At 40.7% G+C, this 23,514-nt stretch overlaps 1 protein-coding gene across 1 annotated transcript in view; it reads right to left on the bottom strand.

Annotated features, from left to right (window-relative positions):
- The window catches only part of rin2a (Ras and Rab interactor 2a), a 68,715-nt gene that overhangs the window by 21,170 nt on the left and 24,031 nt on the right, over positions 1–23,514 (bottom strand). Inside the window, 5 exon segments of the mRNA XM_046358676.1 lie at positions 1,279–1,370; positions 4,151–4,223; positions 5,116–5,227; positions 5,834–6,044; positions 7,172–7,272. Of these exon segments, the coding sequence (XP_046214632.1) occupies positions 1,279–1,370; positions 4,151–4,223; positions 5,116–5,227; positions 5,834–6,044; positions 7,172–7,272 (589 nt within the window).

The following is a 23,514-nucleotide window of genomic DNA, read 5'->3' as shown; positions in this document are numbered from 1 at the left end:
CCCCTAGTCGTTCAGAACATCACCATTTCCGTTTAATTGAACGATGCAGAACATTTTTTCATCCTGAACACTGCCCTGAGACACTGAGGGTGTGGCCTAATGGGGGAAATGTCTTTGTCTAAAACTGGCAGCTGGGAAAATCTAGGGTGAGCTGAGGACAATGAGGGGAGGAAACCTGAAATTCAGACAGATAACAAAGTGAATTCATTCTTGGCCAAAGTTTAGCCTCTTGGTAAAGAATGACAGAAATGTCAGCTAATGGTTCGCTGCTTGAAAAAACTTCTTTAACAAGCCTTGCTAGTACGTCCAGCTACTGTGTACTTCTTTTTCAATCAAGCTCATCTTCTGACAAAGGGTTGAATAGAGACCGACAGAATGAAAGAAAGAGTTTACTTTCTCTGAAGCATAGAAGGACACATCCCCATTGTATTGAATCAGACCCACGTCACAGGTGCGGTTACCAATCCAGACGTCAGAACTCAGCACTGATGTCTCTTGTTCTGTCCAAAGCCACATTTCAGTGACGCGACATAGCCTACCTACACACACAGCTCATCTCCGGCATGGTCACCTATATGAATGTCATTAAAATATATGTGAACCTTCACTGACGCTCATCTACGTCCACACAATCATTGTTCAAGTCTCAATGCAGTCTCCTCACATTACTCATAGGGAAAAATAGACAGTGGGGCTGTTGTGTGTGAAGATCACTCAAAACCACACCAAAGGAAGGGTGTTATCAAATTATTGTCTTTGCAGAGGCTAGTATATGCCTGTACTATATATCAACTCTTTCAGATGCAGCCAGGCAAAGTGACATTACGGCTTTGGCACAGAGAGCACATTGCACAGAGAGTGGTTCATGACCGAGTCTGAGGTTTAATACCCTAGTGAGGCCTACTCAGGGGCTCCAAAGCCCCAGTGCTCTCCTGATCATGTGCCCAGCTGAGCAGCACTGATTTGGGGCTCAGAGAGGCATTGTTATTATGGGTGACTCATTGAGCCATGTCACTTTGGGCTTTTACTAGTTTAACTTGGAGAATGTGGTTAAATGTGATTTATGAGAACACCCTGAGGAAGAAAAGCTTGGTTTTAAACAGAACAGATGTGGGATTAGACCTAAGGTAGTAACAATACTTTTCTAAAGCAACGAAAGTCAACTAGCAGGCAGTCAATGACCATCCAGATAGAAAGGGAGGCTACACTTTTAATATTCATGCTTCAGACATGCATTATCAATATAAAACGCATAGTATCAGTCTAGTGGACACTCACCTGCTCCTAGCTTGGCCACCTCCTCCAAGTCTGTTGGTGTCCTGGCTGCAGAGATGGCTTCAGGAAGCTTTAGGGTGAATGGCAAGACATCCCTAAGAGAGAGGCAGACAGAGTCAATATGTGAGATGAAAATGAGTGAGAAAGACAAAAAGAAAATGGAGTGAGAGAGAGTAAGAAATAGGGAATAAATCACTGTCCCTGCAGTGAGTCATTTAATTTGGGTGACCAAACAGCCCTTTCCTAACTAGTGTTTGTCCCATGTGTGGTTTCTTGGGCTAGAGAGAGAAGGAGTGGACACACACACACAGAGCGAGAGAGAGGCAGACAGACAGACACAGGCCAAGAGGCGCAGCACCCCACCCTGTTCTTCCTGTGTCTCAGATAACTTATGAGTCTGAAGTGCACATTTAATAAGCTCAAATTGACATTATCATGACAAAAAATGTAACCAACATAATTTCAAGAGTAAAATAAGGCTGCTATTTTGTCATAGGCTGTCATATATTTAATCTGAGCCTAGAGGAAAGTCCTTGTCCTCAGGCCTGAAGGGAAGCCAAAGTAATTCCGCTACCCATGAGTGGTAAAGCGCCTTTACTGGTTCTAACAGTAGACCTATAAGCTTTCTGCCAGCTCTGCTGAGCAAACTATTAGAAAAAAATGGTGTTTGACCAAATACAATGCTATTTCTCTGTAAAAATATTAACAACATACTTTCAGCATGCACTCAACATGCACTGCACTGACACAAATGACTGATGATTGAAAGAAATTGATAATAAGATTGTGGGAGCTGTACTGTTCGATTTCAGTGCAGCCTTTGATATTGACCACAACCTGTTGTTGAAAAAACATCCGTTATGGCTTTTCAACCTCTGCCATATTGTGGATTCAGAGCTATCTATCCAATAGAAGTAAAATGGTTTTCTTTAATGGAAGCTTTTCTAATGTCAAACATATAAAGTGTGGTGTACCGCAGGGCAGCTCTCTAGGCCCTCTACTCTTTTCTATTTTTACTAATGACCTGGCATTAAACAAAGCATGCGTGTCCATGTATGTTGATGATTCAACCATGTACGCATCAGCAACCACTGTTAACAAAGAGTTTCAGTCTGTTTTGGAATGGGTGGCCAATAATAAATTGGTCCTGAACATCTTTCAAACTAAGAATTTTATTTGGTACAAATCCTTCCATAAGTTCTAGACCTCAGCTGAATCTGGTAATGAGTGGTATGGCTGTTTAACAAGTTACTTTGGCGTTACCTTAGATTGTAAACTGTCAAGGTCAAAACATATTGATTCAATGGTTGTAAAGACAGACAGACCTCTCCCTGTAATAAAGAGATTATCTGCTTTTTTGACACCACACTCCAAAAACAAGTTCCACAGGCTCTTGTTTGGTCTAATCTTGATTATTGTCCAGTCATGTGGTCGAGTGCTGCAAGGAAAGACTAAATTAAGCTGCAGCTGGCCCAGAACAGAGCGGCACATCTTGCTCTTCATTGTAATCAGAGGGCTCATATAAATACTATGCATGACAGTCTCTCTCTTGGCTAAGAGTTGGCTAAGAGTTGAGACTGACTGCATCACTTATTTTTATAAGAAACATGAATGTGTTGAATCCCAAATGATTTGCATAGGCAACATACACACAGCTCACGCACGCACACAGCCACACACACACAGCCACACACACCACACACAGCCACACACACACACACACACAGCCACACACACAGCCACACACACACACACACAGCCACACACACACAGCCACACAGCCACACACACACAGCCACACACACACAGCCACACAGCCACACACACACAGCCACACACACACAGCCACACACACACAGCCACAGTGTTTTTACAGTCCCCAAATCCAGAAAAATGTAAGAAAGCGTACAGTATTATATAGAGCCATTATTGCATGGAACTCCGTTTCCTCTCATATTGCTCAAATAAACAACAGACCTGGTTTAAAAAAAAACGATAAAGCAACATCTCCGGCACAACGCCTCTCCCCTATTTGACCTAGATAGTTTGTGTGTATGCATTGATATGTAGGCTACGTGTGCCTTTAATTTAAAGTTGTTCTTGTCTATTAATTTTATGTTTCATGTTTTGTGTGGACCCCAGGAAGATAGCTTCTGCAACAGCTAAATGGGAACCCTAATTAAAATACAAAATATTCTTAACAGAATTGAGAACTTTGAGCCATGCACTCAGTTGAAATCATACTATACAAAGTTCATGATCATTTTTGACCCCTTATGTTTTGTTTGCAGTTTTGTTCCAGTCTCTATACGTAAACACAAGCTACAGACAGTTCAAGGCCTGTTTTCTTCCTCATAGACACTTCCTGCTTTCCACCCCGCATCCCTATTGATTTGTGGCCTTGACATGTTGCCATTCACCAGCATCAACAGACACAAGAATGTGTTTTCAATCAAGCTCAACCTCCACGTTTTAACCAAGCTTTAATAGCATTGTTTGAAAAGCCTTGAGCTTGTTCAACTAACCAAGTCAATATGTAATTAGAATTATTATAGTGCAGACTCGACTGACATTGTTAGCTTTCGAAGAAAACAGTGCAATAGTCTCAGTGCAATAACGTGAAGTGATGAGGTGGCTAGTAAATGCCATTCTTTGTACTTCAACTGAAGCATGGTTCTTTCAGTAACTTCTGGGATCCATGTGTTCCTCTTCAAAAGGAATATGTGATTTATAACTAGGATGAGAAAGGTAGTGTTTCTTGAGGTAGTGTGTGTGTGTGTGTGTGTGTGTGTGTGTGTGTGTGTGTGTGTGTGTGTGTGTGTGTGTGTGTGTGTGTGTGTGTGTGTGTGTGTGTGTGTGTGTGTGTGTGTGTTACCTGCTGATGCAGCAGAAGGCCACAAGACGGAACAGGTCTGCGAAGCCGAGGCCCGATCCCTCCAAGGAGAATGCTGTGAAGGGATACATTTATATTTAAGGAACTTCAAAATCAGGAGCAAAGCTGTACTTGCATAATCAGAACAAAAGCATGGCAATATTCCTAGATGGGAGAAGGGAGTTGGAGTGATGTTTTCACTTGGGAACTACTATGTCATACTATATACACACATACACCACTAGCATTATCATGAGAGTAGCTAACTGTTGCTCACATATTTACAGAAGGGTAAGTCTGTTTTCTTGGCGTGCTGGCATGGCTGAGTGGGTGTGCCTACACCTAGTAGGCATTTGGTGCACATACAAGCTGCAACAGGCCATCACACTTACCAGGCTACATCGCATTAGTAAAGAAAGGCAAAAATACCTGGTGAGACATTTTCTGGGATAACACACCCAACAAATAGCCTAATACGATTGTTCTATTCACTTCAAGAACATCAACAAGATGTGGCTATATTAAGCCTTGTTAAAGGTTACCTTTTGTGGGACTCTTAACTACATAACACAACTACTTTCACTAGGTAAGTATCAGGAAATAGGTTTTTGGGAAACTCCAAACGCTCTCGGCATTGACCTCGGAGCAGGGAAAGTGAAGTGAAAGGGGGATACCTAGTCAGTTGAATGCATTCAACTGAAATGTCTTTCACATGTAAGTAGAAAGAAAGAAGAGAATATTGAGGCCCAGGATGACGTCACATATTGTACTAGACAGCAGTAAACTGTGACAGCAACACAGCAAACCCAAGGGGAAATGCACAGAGAGCAAAAGGAATACATTAGAATAGAATATTCAAATGATCAGAGGGAAATTGTTATTTTTTTAAAAATAAGCTTATAATAACCACATGTATTTGCGGGATACATTTGAATGATAAAGATGGGAATGAATAGGCAGGTGCTTACTGTATTGACTCTCCTTCACAGGGAAGTCTTTGACGGGTGTCTCAGAGTCCTGATGCATACGCAGAGAGATCACCTTCCTCTGCAGGGTAGTCGACTTCCTCACCAGAAACGTCTGCAGACAGGGTAAAAAAGCAACTTGAGAAACACAGACAACAATAAAAACATTGAAATGTAGAATATCAGATAGTTTGAAAGTATATGTCTCCATTGTGTGAGATTGTCGAGGTGTCTTTGCGTATTGTGAGGTTGTTGTTGCATGAATAGGAGTTTAATGGTCGGGTCAAGTAACTGATGCACCTAAAACTGGTTTCTGTATTCCTCCGATTAGCTAAACGGAAATGGCTGTCAAATGGCTCTGCTCTTTAAATGGAATGAAACAGCCGTGTGAGATGTTTTATGTTGTGTTGACCATCTATGCGAGATGTTTTATGTTGACTATCTATGCAGCTTTAAAAAAGAGATGGAAATCACAGTGTGACCTCTATGGCTAAATAAAGGATCAACATTTAAAAAATAATAAGTGATCAAAATGTAATGGTTGAGTGGTGAGATACATCTCATCTAAATACACAGTAGTTTAGAATTGTATCATTGATTATATTGTAAAACAGTGTAAGCTTTATACATGGACAATCCATGTAAAACTTGACTCCTGTTTCACAATCAGTAAAAAAAAAAATATATATATATTAGAATGACTGAGTGTATCTGGTCTCACCCCGGTGGGCTGCGGTTCCAGTATGCTTGTGGAGTCTGCATGGTTAAGTCCCAGCTGCAGCCACACAACGTGCGTCTGCACCAGCCTGTCCAACACACTCATCCTTCTACGCAACGAGTCGTAGCCTGAATCTCTAGCTCCAGCCAGCCGTGCCCCCACACCAACACAGGGAGGAGCCTGTAGAAACAGACCTCCCACTTCCCCATCCAGCCTGAGAGAGGGAGAGAGATGGGGAGAGGAAGAGATCAAATTAGAAATATACCTTTCAAATCCTGTTTCCTGATAGTAATACCCACACGAACACAGAAAAGCAAGCATGCACAAGTGCACATACACACAGACTAATAATAAAAAATGGAATGTAATACATTAGCATGGGAGTCAATTAGTGATATTGAGATAAATCATAGTTATAAATGGATTTCAATACTGAGAAAAGCATAATGGCCCAGGAGGAACATTACTTCAGTGGAGAAGGGCAAATGTACCCAATAACATCTAAAAATGAAATGACGCAAAACAAGCACACTTACTGAGGCCCGTATCCCTCACCACTCATACTTCTGAAGAAATGGGTGCTGGGTACACTGACCCACGAGCCACTGCGGCCCCTCATTAGGAGTTTGGTTTTTTGGGGGGGCAGGTGACCAGTACGAAAATGTATGCACTCTAAAATGTAAGAAAAACGTGATTTCCTTTTTATAATCGAACCGAAACGACCTCAAATCATTAATCGCTCAGCACAAATATTTAGCAATCGACAAAATGAAGCCAATACTGGGTATATTTTATTATAATCTACATGTCATTATTATGTACCTAATGTCAGGTAACCTGTAACCCATTATCTAATTTACACATATATGCTTGGTGTTCACTTTGAAAATCCTATACTCTTATACTCTTTCTACTGTCAGATCCCTCTGACTTCCTGTCAACACAATGACATGATGAAACTCCACTACGTGAATGACCAGAGCACACTATCCACACCTGCTGGTGGACACCAGGAATTACAGTGGAACTAAAAATCAACGTTACTCAAACTGGCACTCATCATCATAATCAATCATTCCTATCAAGCATCCAGTAACAATGAATTTAACCACTGTTATTACATTTGAACAAGCAACAGAGGTCTGGAAGGATATTCTACTCCTTCCTTAACGAAACAATCCCCGTTTGAATGTCTTCCACTGTTTCCTCTCCCTCTAACATGCACAGCTAACGTTAGTTGTACATCAGCCCATGAAGGAGGCTGAAGCCTTCTCATCATACTGGTACTAGAGTAAACAGATGTACAGAAATAACCATTTTGTCTGTTTTAAACACACTTACCCCTGTAGTACGACAGGCTCTGGGTCCCTCTCTGCTGGCTCAGCCTTCTGCACCACCTCCCTCTTCAGAGTCCCGATCTCCCAGGCAAATGAGTCGATCAGCTACAGTACAGAAAGACGGGAGAATGATCAGTGATGAGGGATAAAGGAAGAGTGATAGAAGCAACCAAGTTGAGAAAGAAATGAAACCGAGTGAGAGTGTGTGTGTACATTTCTTGTATTTGCGTGAGACTACTTTTCACTCATTCCTGCAGACTCAGGAGCAGGGAAAATGTTAGTCACCTCCCAGTGTGTGTGTCCACCCTCGCCTCAGAAGAGCCACTTCCCCTTTACTGACTGGCCAAGACGACAAGGAAAGAGAAAAATACCCATTTCTAGACAAAACAAAACAGAAGAGACGCCAAACTCACATAACATCCTCTAGCCTAAAACATCTCACGCTGATACTGAAGTTTACAAGATAAATAAATCCAGCCATGCAAAACAAATAGTCCAATTTAGAATTTTTCCACAGACCAGTCATATCCAGTATATGTCACTGTTTCAAACACACAAACACAAAATTAACTGAGTTCACACACACAACTGTGAAATCTGACTGGACTCATACACGCACCCAGACCCCATCCTCAGAGTCTATGCTTCTACAGCCATTCCTTGCTCCTTGTTAGTCTAACCATAAATGAGCACCAGTCAGCAAACCGTGCACGCACGCACTGCCTGCTACTCTCCCACTACAGCTCACTGCCAAGACACACAGCCGGAGAAGAGCAAACGGAAGCTTTAACACATGCTTAATCCTAGAATCCAGTAGATTTAGACAATTACAACCTTCCCTAAATAACCACTTTAGCCATGCTTAAACGACATCAGCTTCTATACTGAATTACTTACATTAGCAATAGTTCACAATATCTAGTGTAAATCTCTGCTTATCTTGAAAGTGGGTTAGGTAAAATAAGCAAAGGTCAAGCATCATTACCGCAGAACAAAGACCTCAGCTTGACCACAGTCACCTCTGGGTGTTTTCATTTCATATGAGGCGACAAACGTCTTCCTGAAAATCAGGAAGATTGCTCAATTACGTATATGGTTGATTCTAAAGAAGTGGTGTAAATTGCAGTCCCACACGCCAAAAAAAAAACATTAAAAAAAAAAACGAATTCAATCCAAGGCAATAGCAAACATATTGTTGAATTTATATAGTAAAAAGTACATGTTTAAACACCTATTTCTATTAAAAAGGTGGTTGTCCCAAACCCTGACTCCTAAACATAATGTTTGAAAATAAAGCAATTAATACATTATTACTTTTATTATTTCAATAGAACAGAGTTCTTATTATATTGAAATAAAGGTACCGATCTAATTAGTAGTTTTGTTTATTTTTAAACATCTAAAAAAAATTCTGTTCCACCTTTTGATGTCAATACTGAAACACATTAAAAGACTGTAGAACGAATGTCTTAAGCCACACCCCTACAAATATTACCTGGTGATGGGATTGCACCCCTCAACAATGGCCACATGGTGAATAGTCCACAAACTTTCTCCAAAATATTTGCAGGCAAGTTGACACATCTTCATGTATTTTTAAGAAGTGTAACTACCGGACATCTAATATATCAAGAAATATGTAAAGTACGGTTTTGGTACTAAAATAGGCTGTTTGCTGGAATGTACAGTCGTGGCCAAAAGTTTTGAGAATGACACAAATATTAATTTCCACAATATTTGCCTCTTCAGTGCCTTTAGATATTTTTGTCAGATGTTACTATGGAATACTGAAGTATAATTACAAGCATTTCACAAGTGTCAAAGGCTTTTATTGACAATTACATGAAGTTAATGCAAAGGGTCAATATTTGCAGTGTTGACCCTTCTTTTTCAAGACCTCTGCAATTCGCCCTGGCATGCTGTCAATTAACTTCTGGGCCACATCCTAACGGATGGTAGCCCATTCTTGCATAATCAATGCATGGAGTTTGTCATCATTTGTGGGTTTTTGTTTGTCCACCCGCCTCTTGAGGATTGACCACAAGTTCTCAATTGGATTAAGGTCTGGGGGGTTTCCTGGCCATGGACCCAAAATATCGATGTTTCGTTCCCCGAGCCACTTAGTTATCACCTTTGCCTTATGGCAAGGTGCTCCATCATGCTGGAAAAGGCCTTGTTCGTCACCAAACTGTTCCTGGATGGTTGGGAGAAGATGCTCTCGGAGGATGTGTTGGTACCATTCTTTATTCATGAACATCCGGCGCCGACAGAGATGGCCGCCTCGCTTCACGTTCCTAGGAAACTATGCAGTATTTTGTTTTTTTGTGTGTTATTTCTTACATTGTTACCCCAGGAAATCTTAGGTTTTATTACATACAGTCGGGAGGAACTATTGGATAAGAGCAACGTCAACATTACGACCAGGAATACGACTTTCCCAAAGCGGATCTTCTGTTTGGCCCACCACCCAGGACAATGGATCGGATCCCAGCCGGCAACCCAAAACAACGGCAACGCAGAAGGGGCGGTCTTCTGGTCAGGCTCCGTAGACAGGCACATCGTGCACCGCTCCCGAGCATACTACTCGCCAATGTCCAGTCTCTTTACAACAAGGTAGACAAAATCCGAGCAAGGGTTGCCTTCCAGAGACACAGAGACTAACGTTCTTTGTTTCATGGAAACATGGCTCACTCGAGACACGCTATCAGAGTCGGTACAGCCACCTGGTTTCTTCACGCATTGTGCCGACAGAAACAAGCATCTCTCAGGTGAGAAGGGCGGCGGTGTATGCCTTAAGATTAATGAGACGTGGTGTGATCATAACAACATACAAGTCCTTTTGTTCACCTGACTTAGAATTCCTCACAATTAAATGCAGACCGCATTATCTACCAAGAGAATTCTCTTTGATCATAGTCACAGATGTGTATATCCCCCCCCCCCCCCCCCCCAAGCAGACACATCGACGGCCCTGGACGAACATCATTTGACAGCATGCATTGTAGCTGTGGATTTTAACAAGGCTAATCTGAAAACCAGCCTCCCTAAATTTTATAAGCATATCGATTGCGCGACCGGGCTGGCAAGAATCCTGGATCATTGTTATTCTAACTTCCGCGACGCGTAAGGTCCTCGCCCGCCCTACTTTTGAAAAAGCTGACCACAACTCCATTTTGTTGCTCCCAGCCTATAGACCGAAACTAAAACAGGAAGCGCCCGTGCTCAGATGTTCAACGCTGGTCCAACCAATTGGATTCCAAGCTTCAAGATTGCTTCGATCATGTGGACTTGGATATGTTCCGCATAGCGTCAAACAACAACATTGATGACTACGCTGATTTGGTGAGCGAGTTTATTAGCAAGAGCATCGGTGATGTTGTACCCACAGCGTCTATTAAAACATTCCCCAACCAGTGCTTTTAAATCAGGGCAAGGTGACCGGAAACATGACCGAATAAAAACAGTGTAGCTATTCCATCCGCAAGGCAATCAAACAAGCTAAGCGTCAGTATAGAGAAAGTAGAGTCGCAATTCAACAGCTCAGACATGAGAGGTATGTAGCAGGGTCGACAGTCAATCATGGAGTACAAAAGAAAAACCTGCCCCGTCGCGGACCTACGATGTCTTGCTCCCAGAAGAACTAAACAACTTCTTTGCTCGCTTTGAGGGCAATACAGTTCCACGGAACAGCCCACTACCAAACCCTGCGGGCTCTCCTTCACTGCAGCCAATGTGAGTAAAACATTTAAACGTGTTAACCCTCGCAAGGCTGCAGGCCCAGATGGCATCCCCAGCCGCATTCTGAGAGCACGCGCAGACCAGCTGGCTGGTGTGTTTACGGACATATTCAATCAATCCTTATCCCAGTTTGCTGTTCCCACATGCTTCAAGAGGGCCACCATTGTTCCTGTTCCCAAGAAAGCTAAGGTAACAGCTAAATGACTACCACCCTGTGGCACTCACTTCCATCATCATGACGTGCTTTGAGAGACTAGTCAAGGATCATATCACCTCCACCCTACCTAACACACTAGACCCACTCCAATTTGCTTATCGCCCCAATAGGTCCACAGACGACGCAATCGCAATCACACTGCCGTAACCCATCTGGACAAGTGGAATATCTATGCGAGAATGCTGTTCATCGACTACAGCTCAGCATTTAACACCATAGTACCTTCCAAACTCGTCAATAAGCTTGAGATCCTGGGTTTCAACCCCATCCTGTGCAACTGGGTCCTGGAATTCCTGACGGGCCACCCCCAGGTGGTGAGGGTAGGTAACAACATTTTCACCCCGCTGATACTCAACACTGGGGCCTGTTCTCAGCCCTCTCCTGTACTCCCTGTTCACCCATGACTGCGAGGCCATGCACGCCTCCAACTCAATCAAGTTTGCAGACGACACTACAGTGGTAGGCTTGACTACTAACAACGACGAGACTGCCTACAGGGAGGAGGTGAGGGCCCTCGGAGTGTGGTGTCAGGAAAATAACCTCACACTCAAAGTCAACAAAACAAAGGAGATGATCATGAACTTCAGGAAACAGCAGAGGGAGCAGCCCCCTTTCCACATCGACGGGACAGTAGTGGAGAGGGTGGGAAGTTAAGTTCCTCGGCGTAGACATCCCGGACAAACTGAAATGGTCCACCCACACAGACATCGTGGTGAAGAAGGCGCAGTAGCGCCTCTTCAACCTCAGGAGGCTGAAGAAATTCGGATTGTCACTAAAAACACTCAAACTTTTACAGATGCACAATCAAGAGCATCCTGTCGGGCTGTATCACAGCCTGGTGCAGTAACTGCTCTGCCCACAACAGTAAGGCTCTCCAGAGGGTAGTGCGGTCTGCACAACGCATCCCCGGGGGCAAACTACCTGCCCTCCATGACACCTACAGCACCCGATGTCACAGGAAGGGCAAATAAAATCAAGGACAACAACCACCCGAGCCACTGCCTGTTCACCGCGCTATCATCCAGAAGGCGTGGTCAGTACAGGTGCATCAAAGCGGGGACCGAGAGACTGAAAAACAACTTCCATCTCAAGGCCATCAGACTGTTAAAAAGCCACCACTAACATTGAGTAGCTGCTGCCAACATACTTACTCAACTCTAGCCACATTAATAATATAAAAAATGTAATAAATGTAGCACTAGCCACTTTAAACAATGCCACGTTATATGTTTACATGCCCTACATTACTCATCTCATATGTATATACTGTACTCGATACCATATACTGCATCTTGCCTATGCCGTTCGGCCAGCACTCATTCATATATTTGTATGTACATATTCTTATTAATTCCTTTACACTTGTGTGTCTAAGGTAGTTGTTGTGAAATTGTAACGTTAGATTACTTGTTAGATATTACTGCATGGTCGGAACTAGAAGCACAAGCATTTCGCTACACTTGCATTAACATCTGCTAACCATGTGTATGTGACAAATAAAATTTGATCTTAGGCAAAATTGTGAGTGAGCCCACTCCCTTGGCTGAGAAGCAACCCCACACATGAATGGTCTCAGGATGCTTTACTGTTGGCATGACACAGGACTGATGGTAGCGCTCACCTTGTCTTCTCCGGAGAATATTTTTTCCCGGATGCTCCAAACAAATCGGAAAAAGGATTCAGAGAAAATGACTACCTCAGTCCTCAGCAGTCCAATCCCTGTACCTTTTGCAGAATATCATTCTGTCCCGGTTGCTTTTCCTGGAGAGAAGTGGCTTCTTTGCTGCCCTTCTTGACACCAGGCCATTCTCCAAAAGTCTTCGCCTCACTGTGTGTGCAGATGCACTCACATCTGCCTGCTGCCATTCTTGAGCAAACTCTGTACTGGTGGTGCCCCGATCCCGCAGCTGAATCAACTTTAGGTGATGGTCCTGGTGCTTGCTGGACTTTCTTGGGCGCCCTGAAGCCTTCTTCGCAACAATTTAACTGCTCTCCTTGAAGTTCTTGATGATCCGATAAATGGTTGATTTAGGTGCAATCTTACTGGCAGCAATATCCTTGCTTGTGAAGCCCTTTTTGTGCAAAGCAATGTTGATGGCATGAGTTTCCTTGCAGGTAACCATGGTTGACAGAGGAATAACAATGATTCGAAGCACCACCCTCCTTTTGAAGCTTCCAGTCTGTTATTAGAACTCAATCAGCATGACAGAGTGATCTCCAGCCTGATTCTAGTCAACACTCACACCTGTGTTAACGAGAGAATCACTGACATGATGTCAGCTGATCCTTTTGTGGCAGGGCTGAAATGCAGTGGAAATGTTTTTGGGGGATTCAGTTCATTTGCATGGCAAAGAGGGACTTTGCAATTAATTGCAATTCATCTGATCACTCTTCATAACATTCTGGAGTGTACAAACTGAGGCAGCAGACTTTGTGAAAATTAATATGTGTCATTCTCAAAACTTTTGGCCACGTCTGTACATCTGTCCAAATGAAAGATAACCAGCCATATGTTAGCTATGGGGATTCTTCAAAGTCCAAAATAAGTAAACATTTGTAAACTAAAATGGTCACAAGCAAAACAATTGACACTACAGAGGCAGTGCCATTGAGGTCATCTCCATTTTAAAGTTGCATGTGCCATGCTCTACCAACTGAGCAACAAACGACCACCATCTGGATAGTGGACAATTGCATACTTCAGGAAAAAGTATAGAGATGCATAGGCAGCATGGGGCTCCAACCGTCTAAGAGCCCAAACATTTACATCTATTTCGCCAAAGCACAAACATCTATAACGTGCTATACTGTATTGTACCCTACTGTGATCTACTATACCTTACTCCACTGGACTGTGCCCTACTCTACTGTGCTCTACTGTACCCTATTCTACTGAACTGTGCTTTACTGTATTCTTCTATGCTGTACTCTACTATAGTGTACCCTACTCTACTGTACTTAAGTGTCTTACAATTAAAGGGCCCATTGACTCTTGATCTTGTGGTATTGAGACAACTCAAGACCACAAATTAAGTCTTTAATTTGTCGTGGTCTCAACTCACTGGGTCTGGTTCTTTCTTGGGACAAAGGAGGAAATGCTCTCTGATCATTGGCTGAACACTCCCAACCTATAGGAATCCCAACCAAGTTGACTACATTTAAAATGGTGGAAGCCCTCAACGGCAATGTCCATACTAAATTAAGTAATATCCTCCTTATATCTCTAGGGTTGACACACGACACAAAAACTGCTTTTATTTTACCAAAATAAAGATTGGTAAAATGATAATTCATAATATGCATAAGTAATAAAATCAAAATTCATAATATGCATAAGTAATAAAATCAATCAACACGTTTCAGATTCGTACAATCAACATTGAACATTTTACAGAGAACAATAGAGAAGACATTGCACTAAATTCAATTGAAAGGTTCGGAAAATCAGGTTAAATCCTGTTTTTGCTATTTTGTTAATTTGGTATGCAACTTTTTCCATTATGTTTCTGCACTGACAAATTTAGTGGGGTGGAAAGGAATTCAGGTAAATATTTCAAATATACCAACAAAGTGTGTGAGTAGTGTGTGTGTGTGTGTGTGTGTGTGTGTGTGTGTGTGTGTGTGTGTGTGTGTGTGTGTGTGTGTGTGTGTGTGTGTGTGTGTATATATATATACACATACACATACACATACAGTGGGGCAAAAAGTATTTAGTCAGCCACCAATTGTTCTCCCACTTAAAAAGATGAGGCCTGTAATTTTCATCATAGGTAGGTACACTTCAACTATGACAGACAAAATGAAAAAAAAAATCCAGAAATTCACATTGTAGGATTTTTAATGAATTTATTTGCAAATTATGGTGGAAAATAAGTATTTGGTCACCTACAAACAAGCAAGATTTCTGACTCTCACAGTATGTGTACAGTGAAGCTAAAACATGAATGTCCTCCTGTATTTTGGATTTGAGATCAAATTAGCAAAATTACATGACATTACAGAATGCCACCTCTTATTTGAGGGTATTTTCATACATATGTGTTCTACCATTTAGTAGAGGTGTTAAGGTTAAACAGAAATTGGAATCGTTAACATTTAGAAAAAAAGAAAATAAGAGAAAAACAAAGTATTGCTACAAATGTTTAAATGTAGCTAATTAAACCAATCACACGCCAGGCACACAACCAATCCCATTTCACGGAAATTTTCTCCTCAGATCTGTGCCGCCCATTTCTGTCAGCTAAGTAATAGCTAGCTAGCAAGAACAACAATGAAATGTGGTGTAATTGAAGCTTTTTCTTTTACAAAAAAAAACAAATGAACATGAACAACCACAACCAAAAGTAGAAGATGGATGATGAAGATTGTAGTGCCGGAGATGTTGCTACCAATCCACCACCTCAGAAAAAGATCGCTTCGCAATTTCAAGTGGCAAAGGAGGGACAAAACTTGCAACACAATGTTCTGTGTGTACTGTCGAAAATGTGGAGTAATAGCAGTAGGGAAGAGTTATTTTGCCACTGGGTTCAAAAACATAAAACACGAGTCGCTGCTAAAACACAACTTAAGCCAAAAGCACATCCAGTGTAGAGGTCGACAAATTTAAATCGGAATGGCTGATTAATTTGGGCAGATTTCAAGTTTTCATAACAATCGGAAATCTGTATTTTTGGACACCGATTTTTTAAATATTTTTTCTAACTTTATTTAACGAGGCAAGTCAGTTAAGACCAAATTCATATTTTCAATGACGGCCTAGGAACAGTGGATTGTTCAGGGGCAGAACGACAGATTTTTTTTTACCTTGTCAGCTCAGGGATTCAATCTTGCAACCTTACAGTTAACTAGTCCAACGCTCTAACCACCTGCCGCACGAGGGGCCTGCCTGTTACGCGAATGCAGTAAGAAGCCACGGTAAGTTGCTAGCTAGCATTAAAGTTCTTAAAAAACAAACAATCATAATCACTAGTTATAACTACACATGGTTGATGATATTACTAGTTTATCTAGCGTGTCCTGCATTGCATATAATCGATGCAGTACGCATTTGCGACATGTACCTAAACATAAACATCAATGCCTTTCTTAAAATCAATACACAGAAGTATATATTTTTAAACCTGCATATTTATCTAAAGAAATATGTTAACCAGGTGAAATTGTCACTTCTCTTGCATTGATTGCACGCAGAGTCAGGATATATGCAACAGTTTGGGTAGCCTGGCTCATTGGGAACTAATTTGCAAGAAATGTACGTAATTATGACAAAACATTGAAGGTTGTGCAATGTAAAAGCAATATTTAGACTTCGGGATGCCATCCATTAGAGAAAATACGGAACGGTTCCATATTCCACCGAAAGAATAAACATTTTGTTTTTTCGAAATGATAGTTTCCGGAATCGACCATATTAATGACCTAAGGCTCATATTTCTGTGTCTTATTATGTTAAAATTAAGTCTAGGATTTGATAGAGCAGTCTGACTGAGCGATGGTAGGCACCAGCAGGCTCGTAAGCATTCATTCAAACAGCACTTTTGTGAGTTCTGCCAACAGCTCTTCGCAATGCTCCAAGCATTGCGCTGTTTATGACTTCAAGCCTATCAACTCCAGAGATTAGGCTGGTGTAACCAATGTGAAATGGCTAGCTAGTTAGCAGGGTCCGCGCTAATAGCGTTTCAAATGTCACTCGCTCTGAGACTTGGAGTAGTTGTTCCCCTTGCTCTGCATGGGTAACGCTGCTTCGAGTGTGGCTGTTGTCGATGTGTTCCTGGTTCGAGCCCAGGTAGCGGTGAAGAGAGGGATGTTATGCTGTTACCCTGGCAATACTAAAGTGCCTATAAGAACATCCAATAGTCAAAGGTATATGAAATACAAACGGTATAGAGAGAAATAGTCCTATAATAACAACAACCTAAAACTTCTTACCTGGGAATATTAAAGACTCGTGTTAAAAAGGAACCACCAGCTTTCATATGTTCTCATGTTCTGAGAAAGGAACTTAAACGTTAGCTTTCTTACATGACACATATTGCACATTGACTTTCTTCTACAACACTTTGTTTTTGCATTATTTAAACCAAATTGAACATGTTTCATTATTTATTTGAGGCTTTTTTGGTCCTCCAATAATCGGTATCTGTGTTGAAAAATCATAAATTGGTCGACATCTAATCGAGTGCCAGGACAATTGCATCGTGGCAGGAGCAACATCACTACGTCAACTAGCTTAGACATATATTTGACAGGCAACAGGTGACAGCCGAAGCCGGTGAACAGGCAAAACTAAAGATAAAATGTAACACTGCAATGCCAAAAGACATTATTTTTATACCAAATTCATGCACATGTTTCTCAACCCAGTAAAATAATGGAATACAAATCAACCCGATATATGGAAGCATGGTGTCCTGCACAAATGTTATTGGTAACATCGCGGACACTATCCTGTAAGAGGGTTAGTGCTATCTGGGATCCTTGACGTCCCTACCCTAAACCTAAAAGCAACTTTATTTATTAGCTAGATTCTAGAGCAAATCAATTGATTAGTTATTGTGAGAGGAGACTAAACATTTATTTAATTATTGTCACCATCATAATCTGTTAGCCAAATGCAGTAATGGATAACAGTTCAGTTCTGTTATACTTTTGAATACAATCAATGTTATGTTTTGTATGTTACATATGTTTATCCAAAACAAATCACCTATGTAAATATGTTTGCAGTTGCACTTTTGAATAGAATTATAAAAATAGTTTTTATTCTAATGTCTTGCCCACTCTCTAGTGATGTGTTCGACACAATCAAGGTAACAACTGATGACCATTGAGAATGATAGGAATGTCACTTGCAGTTTTTTTTTTTAAACAACACATTTTGTCTGGTGCTCCATATTATTTGAAGATCGGAACATCAGTGCTACCAATGAAAAAACACATTTAGAGCCCTGCATACGTGGCGTTAACAGATGTTTGGACATCTATGAACATGCTATCATATCATTTGCAATGAGCCATCACATTGCTGAGAAGTGGGACTGACCACCGAGAACATGGAGGAGGCACACAGCAAAGGACCTAAAACAGCATCTAAAAACAGCATTGTGTGTGGGGGACAGCAGTAAGGTAAGCTCCGTCTGGTAGCCATGACTGTGATAAATGGAACTGCACTGCAACCTCACGGTCATAACCAGGACCATATCTGCATTGTGAATTCACTTCATTTCATTTTATGATTTCAAAAAAGAATTTAAAACGTTAAGAACAATTTTAATTTGTTACATCCCTACCTAGGGCTGAAGCGGTCATGCCATTTTGTCAGCCGGTGATTGTCAAGCAAATAACTGGCGTGCTCAAGGTAATTGACCGGTAATAAACACATTTAGCATCTCCTGGCCTCCACGCACAGCCTACAACCTACTGATGCAGACCTATGGAACATCTACATTTTAAAAAGTCTAATAAATCCAAGTAATATATCCAACACAATAAATCCATTATTTATTTTAGACACGTTTAAAGAAACATGACATGAAGAAAATGTAGTCCATTTCAGAAGAACAGAATAGCACTCTCTGATTTGGCTATGTCATATAGCTGTGAGCTACACTACTTCATTTAGCAGACAAGACTTTCTTAGAATTTGGTTGCATTATTTTATAGTATGAAGAATAAGATTAAACAGCTGAATGAAATAGAAATGATACTTTCTCCAAACGATTTGAGGGAGTGAACACATGCAGCTATTCTGTGTTGAGCGGCTAACAAAGAAACAGGTCCTCCTATATGCTTTATTTACAGTTATTTATGTAACTTTAGTTATACAAATGTTGGGAAATATGTTCTGATTTGTAATACATTCTAAGGCTGTATGATGCAACTAATGATCATTTGAAAAAAGTTGCATGAAAGGCTGTACACACTTCATCAGTCTCTTATTCATAATTTGACAAGCACTTGATAATGCCTCAAATTCCCCAGCTGCACCCCGTGTGTGGCTGTAAAGCTCCATAAAAAAAACAATGCCTTTTGCGGCCAGTGGGCGTCGTGCCCTTGGGCTGAATATAATAATTATAATTCCCTCTCCTGGCTGTGTGCCGAAGCACTTCTAACCCACATGGGTCTTTCTCACAGGCTACAAGTGAAGACCGACACATCGGGAAGCAACTGCGCGTGGCGCATATTGAAGATATTGGAAGAACTGTCCACATTTACTTTTTGTCAGCCGACAAGATGAGTAGACCTAACGAACAGCAAAAGCTCCAGCCTGTCAATCTACTATCCCCTTGGTACAAAGGTTGACCTATTCTCTTCTGTACCAGAAATAAATATTCCAAACATAGTCTGCAACAGTTGTGGGATGCGATAGATACCAAATTAATACAACCACTACCATCAAAAAAACATGTTTTAAGCAATAAGTCTGATGCAAAGATGAGAACATTTAGCTTAAAATTGATAAACTATTACACTATTTCTTCACATTATAAGCGCAGCAATGTGCACACGGAAGTAGGCTATAATTGCGAATGTTTCATTAGCAGGAAAACACCACGCTCCAAAGTGACCACAAATGCGATTATGCACGTAATACCTTTTATTATAAAGGAGTATTTTTATGGTAAATTATCTTCCCCAAAATTGAAACTCGATGCCTATGTACGCCAGTTAGGCTCTACACTCGTTGTAAAGTGGATTAATGTGTTTCATTTTAAGAGGATATTTAGCCACTTTAGTTGTGATACAAACCTTATCATGAGGCGTGCTACATGAGGTGTGAGACCTATGATTTGAAAAAGTTGCAGCGTAAGGTTAGTATTTGGTCCCATATATTGCTTCTACCCAATGACAACAAACATGCAGCTTGTTGGGTGCATTTGCTGTTTGTTTTGGGATGTAAAATGTAAATGTAAATGGATGTTTATGGGCCATGTCTAGTGATGGGTGTCTGGAGTAATTTTCTTTATAACAGAGCATAGACAATATTTCTGAACACTTTGAAATACATCATGATGCTGCAATGATTAACTTCTTATGGCTGCAGGGGCAGTATTGAGTAGCTCGGATGAAAAGGTGCCCAGAGTAAACGGCCAGCTCCTCAGTCTCAGTTGCTAATATATGCATATTATTATTAGTATTGAATAGAAAACTCTAAAGTTTCCAAAACTGTCAAAATATTGTCTGTGCGTATAACAGAACTGATATTGCAAGCGAAACCCTGAGGAAAATCAAACCAGGAAGTGGCTTCTATTTTGAAAACTTCATGTTCCATAGGCTGCCTTTGCTCCATTTAAAGGGATATCAACCAGATTATCTTTCCTATCGCTTCCTCAAGGTGTCAGTCTTCAGACAGTTTCAGGCTTTTATTTTGAAAAATAATTCAGAAAGATAACATCGCGTCAGGTGTTCGCATGAGTTTTGCTTGCGCAACAGTTTGGGCAGCCACTGCCGTTCCCTCTCCTACTGACAAATACAGTTGCAGTTGATATATTATCAATCATATATTTTAAAAACATCCTGAGGATTGATTATAAAAAACATTTGACATGTTTCTGTGGACATTACGGATACTATTTGGAATTTGTCTGCGTTGTCGTGACCGCTCTTTCCTGTGGACTTCTGAACATAACGCGTGCCAAACAAACTGAGGTATTTTGGATATAAAAATAATCTTCATGGAACAAAAGGAACATTTATTGTGTAACTGGGAGTCTCGTGAGTGAAAACATCCGAAGATCAAAGATAAACGATTAATTTGATTGCTTTTCTGATTTGTGACCAAGCTACTTGATGCTAGGTGTACATAATGTTTTGTCGGGTGATCGATAAACTTACAAATGCTTGGATTGCTTTCGCTGTAAAACATATTTTCAAATTCTGACACGACAGGTGGATTAACAAAAGGCTAAGCTGTGTTTTGCTATATTGCACTTGTGATTTCATGAATATAAATATTTTTAGTAATATTATTTGAATGTGGCGCTATGCAATTCAGCGGTTGTTGATGACAATTATCCCGTTAACGGGATGGCAGCCATAAGAAGTTAAGACAATTAATAAATTGACATAGGCTACAACAACAGATGCTAACCTTTACCAGGGAAGGTTAGCATCTTTAGGGGTATCACATTGTCATTATTCGGATTTTTCATAATCATGGCAGCATCCAAGTGAATGTATGTCTTCAAACCAGGACTGTCAAAGTTAAAATAAAAAAGCATTGCGCTACATTTTTAATGCTGTAAATATTTTTGACTGCATTAATCGCATCTCTATTTCTTCACCGCACTGACCTTAACACATACGTTACTGCACGGACCCTATACCACACACGGCACTCGATGACAGTAGCACCTTACGTCTTAAAAATCCACTATGTGCGCAGTTGAGCAACAATTTTTAAAGGAGAACTTAAGAGTTCAACCATAAACACATTTCCAGGCATTTCATTAGAGAACAGCAAAAATATAATTTGTACAGAAGTAGCTAGCTAGTTAAGCTAACATTAGCTATCTAGCTAAACAAAAGATTGTTTACTATGCCATGGCTGAATGCCTCTTAATATAGCTCTAATTTCCTACAATGGTTCCCCCCCCCATCCATAAGATTCTAAGAAAGTTGAAGCTCATTTACAGCATTTCTATACAATTTAAAAACTCTAAAATGCTATTTGGAGATCTCAAAAACCAGCAAAAATGACCCCAGCCATTATCACATTGGCTGGCGTGAATGAAGAAGCTACAGCAACCAATCTACAAACACATTGCCTATTAGCGGCACCATGAATTCACATTAACTCATCACCGGATTAAAAACTATAATTTAATACGTACAGAAAAGTTAGCAGAAAAGGTATTTTATTAACAGATGGTAAACAAATACATTTGCTTGAAATATTTTTCAGATTTACTGCTAATTTTCTGCAATTCTACACATTTTGTCTGGGGTGGAGATACATTTTTGCAGTTTTAAAAGCTATTTTCCTGCAATTCTACACATTTTGTCTGGGGTGGGGAGACATTTTTGCAGTTTTAAAAGCTAATTTCCTGCAATTCTACACATTTTGTCTGGGGTGGGGAGACATTTTTGCAGTTTTAAAAGCTAATTTCCTGCAATTCTACACAGAATGCCATGACTTATGCCATCCGAGTAAACACTCATGAATTACGGACCGGGCTCGCAGGGTTAGTTAGGGCCCCCGGGAACATGCCCTGTTGGTAATTCACCCATGGTAACTACAAGTTTAAATAGCTGGTTAGACTAACTAGACTAATTTACCAATCAAAAAATGTTTAACTGACATAGTCTAATTGAGTGACTGTCAGTGAGTGACATATAACAAGCGCAACCAAGTTTCAAAATTGCACCTTGTGTATTCTACTAACAATCAACAATAAGTTGAGCCGCCAACAGAGTTCCTAAATAAATAAAAATACAAAGTCCCGACCTCGGGGTCCTCACATGTAGCTACGGCCGTGTGTGTGTGTGTGTGTGTGTGTGTGTGTGTGTGTGTGTGTGTGTGTGTGTGTGTGTGTGTGTGTGTGTGTGTGTGTGTGTGTGTGTGTGTGCAAGTGTTAACCTTCAAAAACATTGATAACAGGGAGTAGGCCTAAGGTGGTTGCTGAGGGGAGAAGTGCTCATAATAATGGCTGGAATGGAGCAAATAGAATGATGTCAAACACCTGGTTGCCATGTGTTTTATGTATTTGATACCATTCCAGCCACTACCATGAGCCCGTTCTCCCCAATGTTCCTCGGCCTTCATTGAAAATAAGAATCTGTTCTTAACTGACTTGCCTAGTTAAATAAAGGCTAAATAAAAAATTAAGGTGTCACCAACCTCCTGTGGAGTAGGCCTACTTAAATATTGGGAGCATTTTGTTTATGATACAGATTCATTTTGTTTCCGTCCCTGCAATGCACTGCTTTTTAAATGGACAAATCTTTCTTTAGGACCAAAATTTTAGCAAATTAAAAAATGTTGATTAAAATCACGATAAACTAACAAAAATCATTTGATTAATCACGATTCATTATTTGACAGCCCTAGTTCAAACATCTTCTACTCTCACTTACAAAAAATGTAATACAAAATTACACCTGACATCATTCAGTTACTAATGGGCAAGACAAACTGGGCGGCAGGTAGCCTAGTGGTTAGAGCATTGGACTAGTAACCGAAAGGTTGCAAAATCGAATCCCCGAGCTGATAAGGTAAAAATCTGTCATTCTGCCACTGAACAAGGCAGTTAACTCACTGTTCCTAGGCCATCATTGACAATAAGATTTTGTTCTTAACCGACTTGCCTAGTTAAATAAAAGGTAAATAAATATACACTGCTCAAAAAAATAAAGGGAACACTTAAACACAATGTAACTCCAAGTCAATCACA

The sequence above is a fragment of the Oncorhynchus gorbuscha genome, linkage group LG08 (assembly GCF_021184085.1).
Source record: "Oncorhynchus gorbuscha isolate QuinsamMale2020 ecotype Even-year linkage group LG08, OgorEven_v1.0, whole genome shotgun sequence".
NCBI classification, from domain to species: Eukaryota; Metazoa; Chordata; class Actinopteri; order Salmoniformes; family Salmonidae; genus Oncorhynchus; species Oncorhynchus gorbuscha.
The sequence above is the reverse complement of the archived record's forward strand: the minus strand, read 5'-3'. Positions and strand labels throughout refer to the sequence as shown.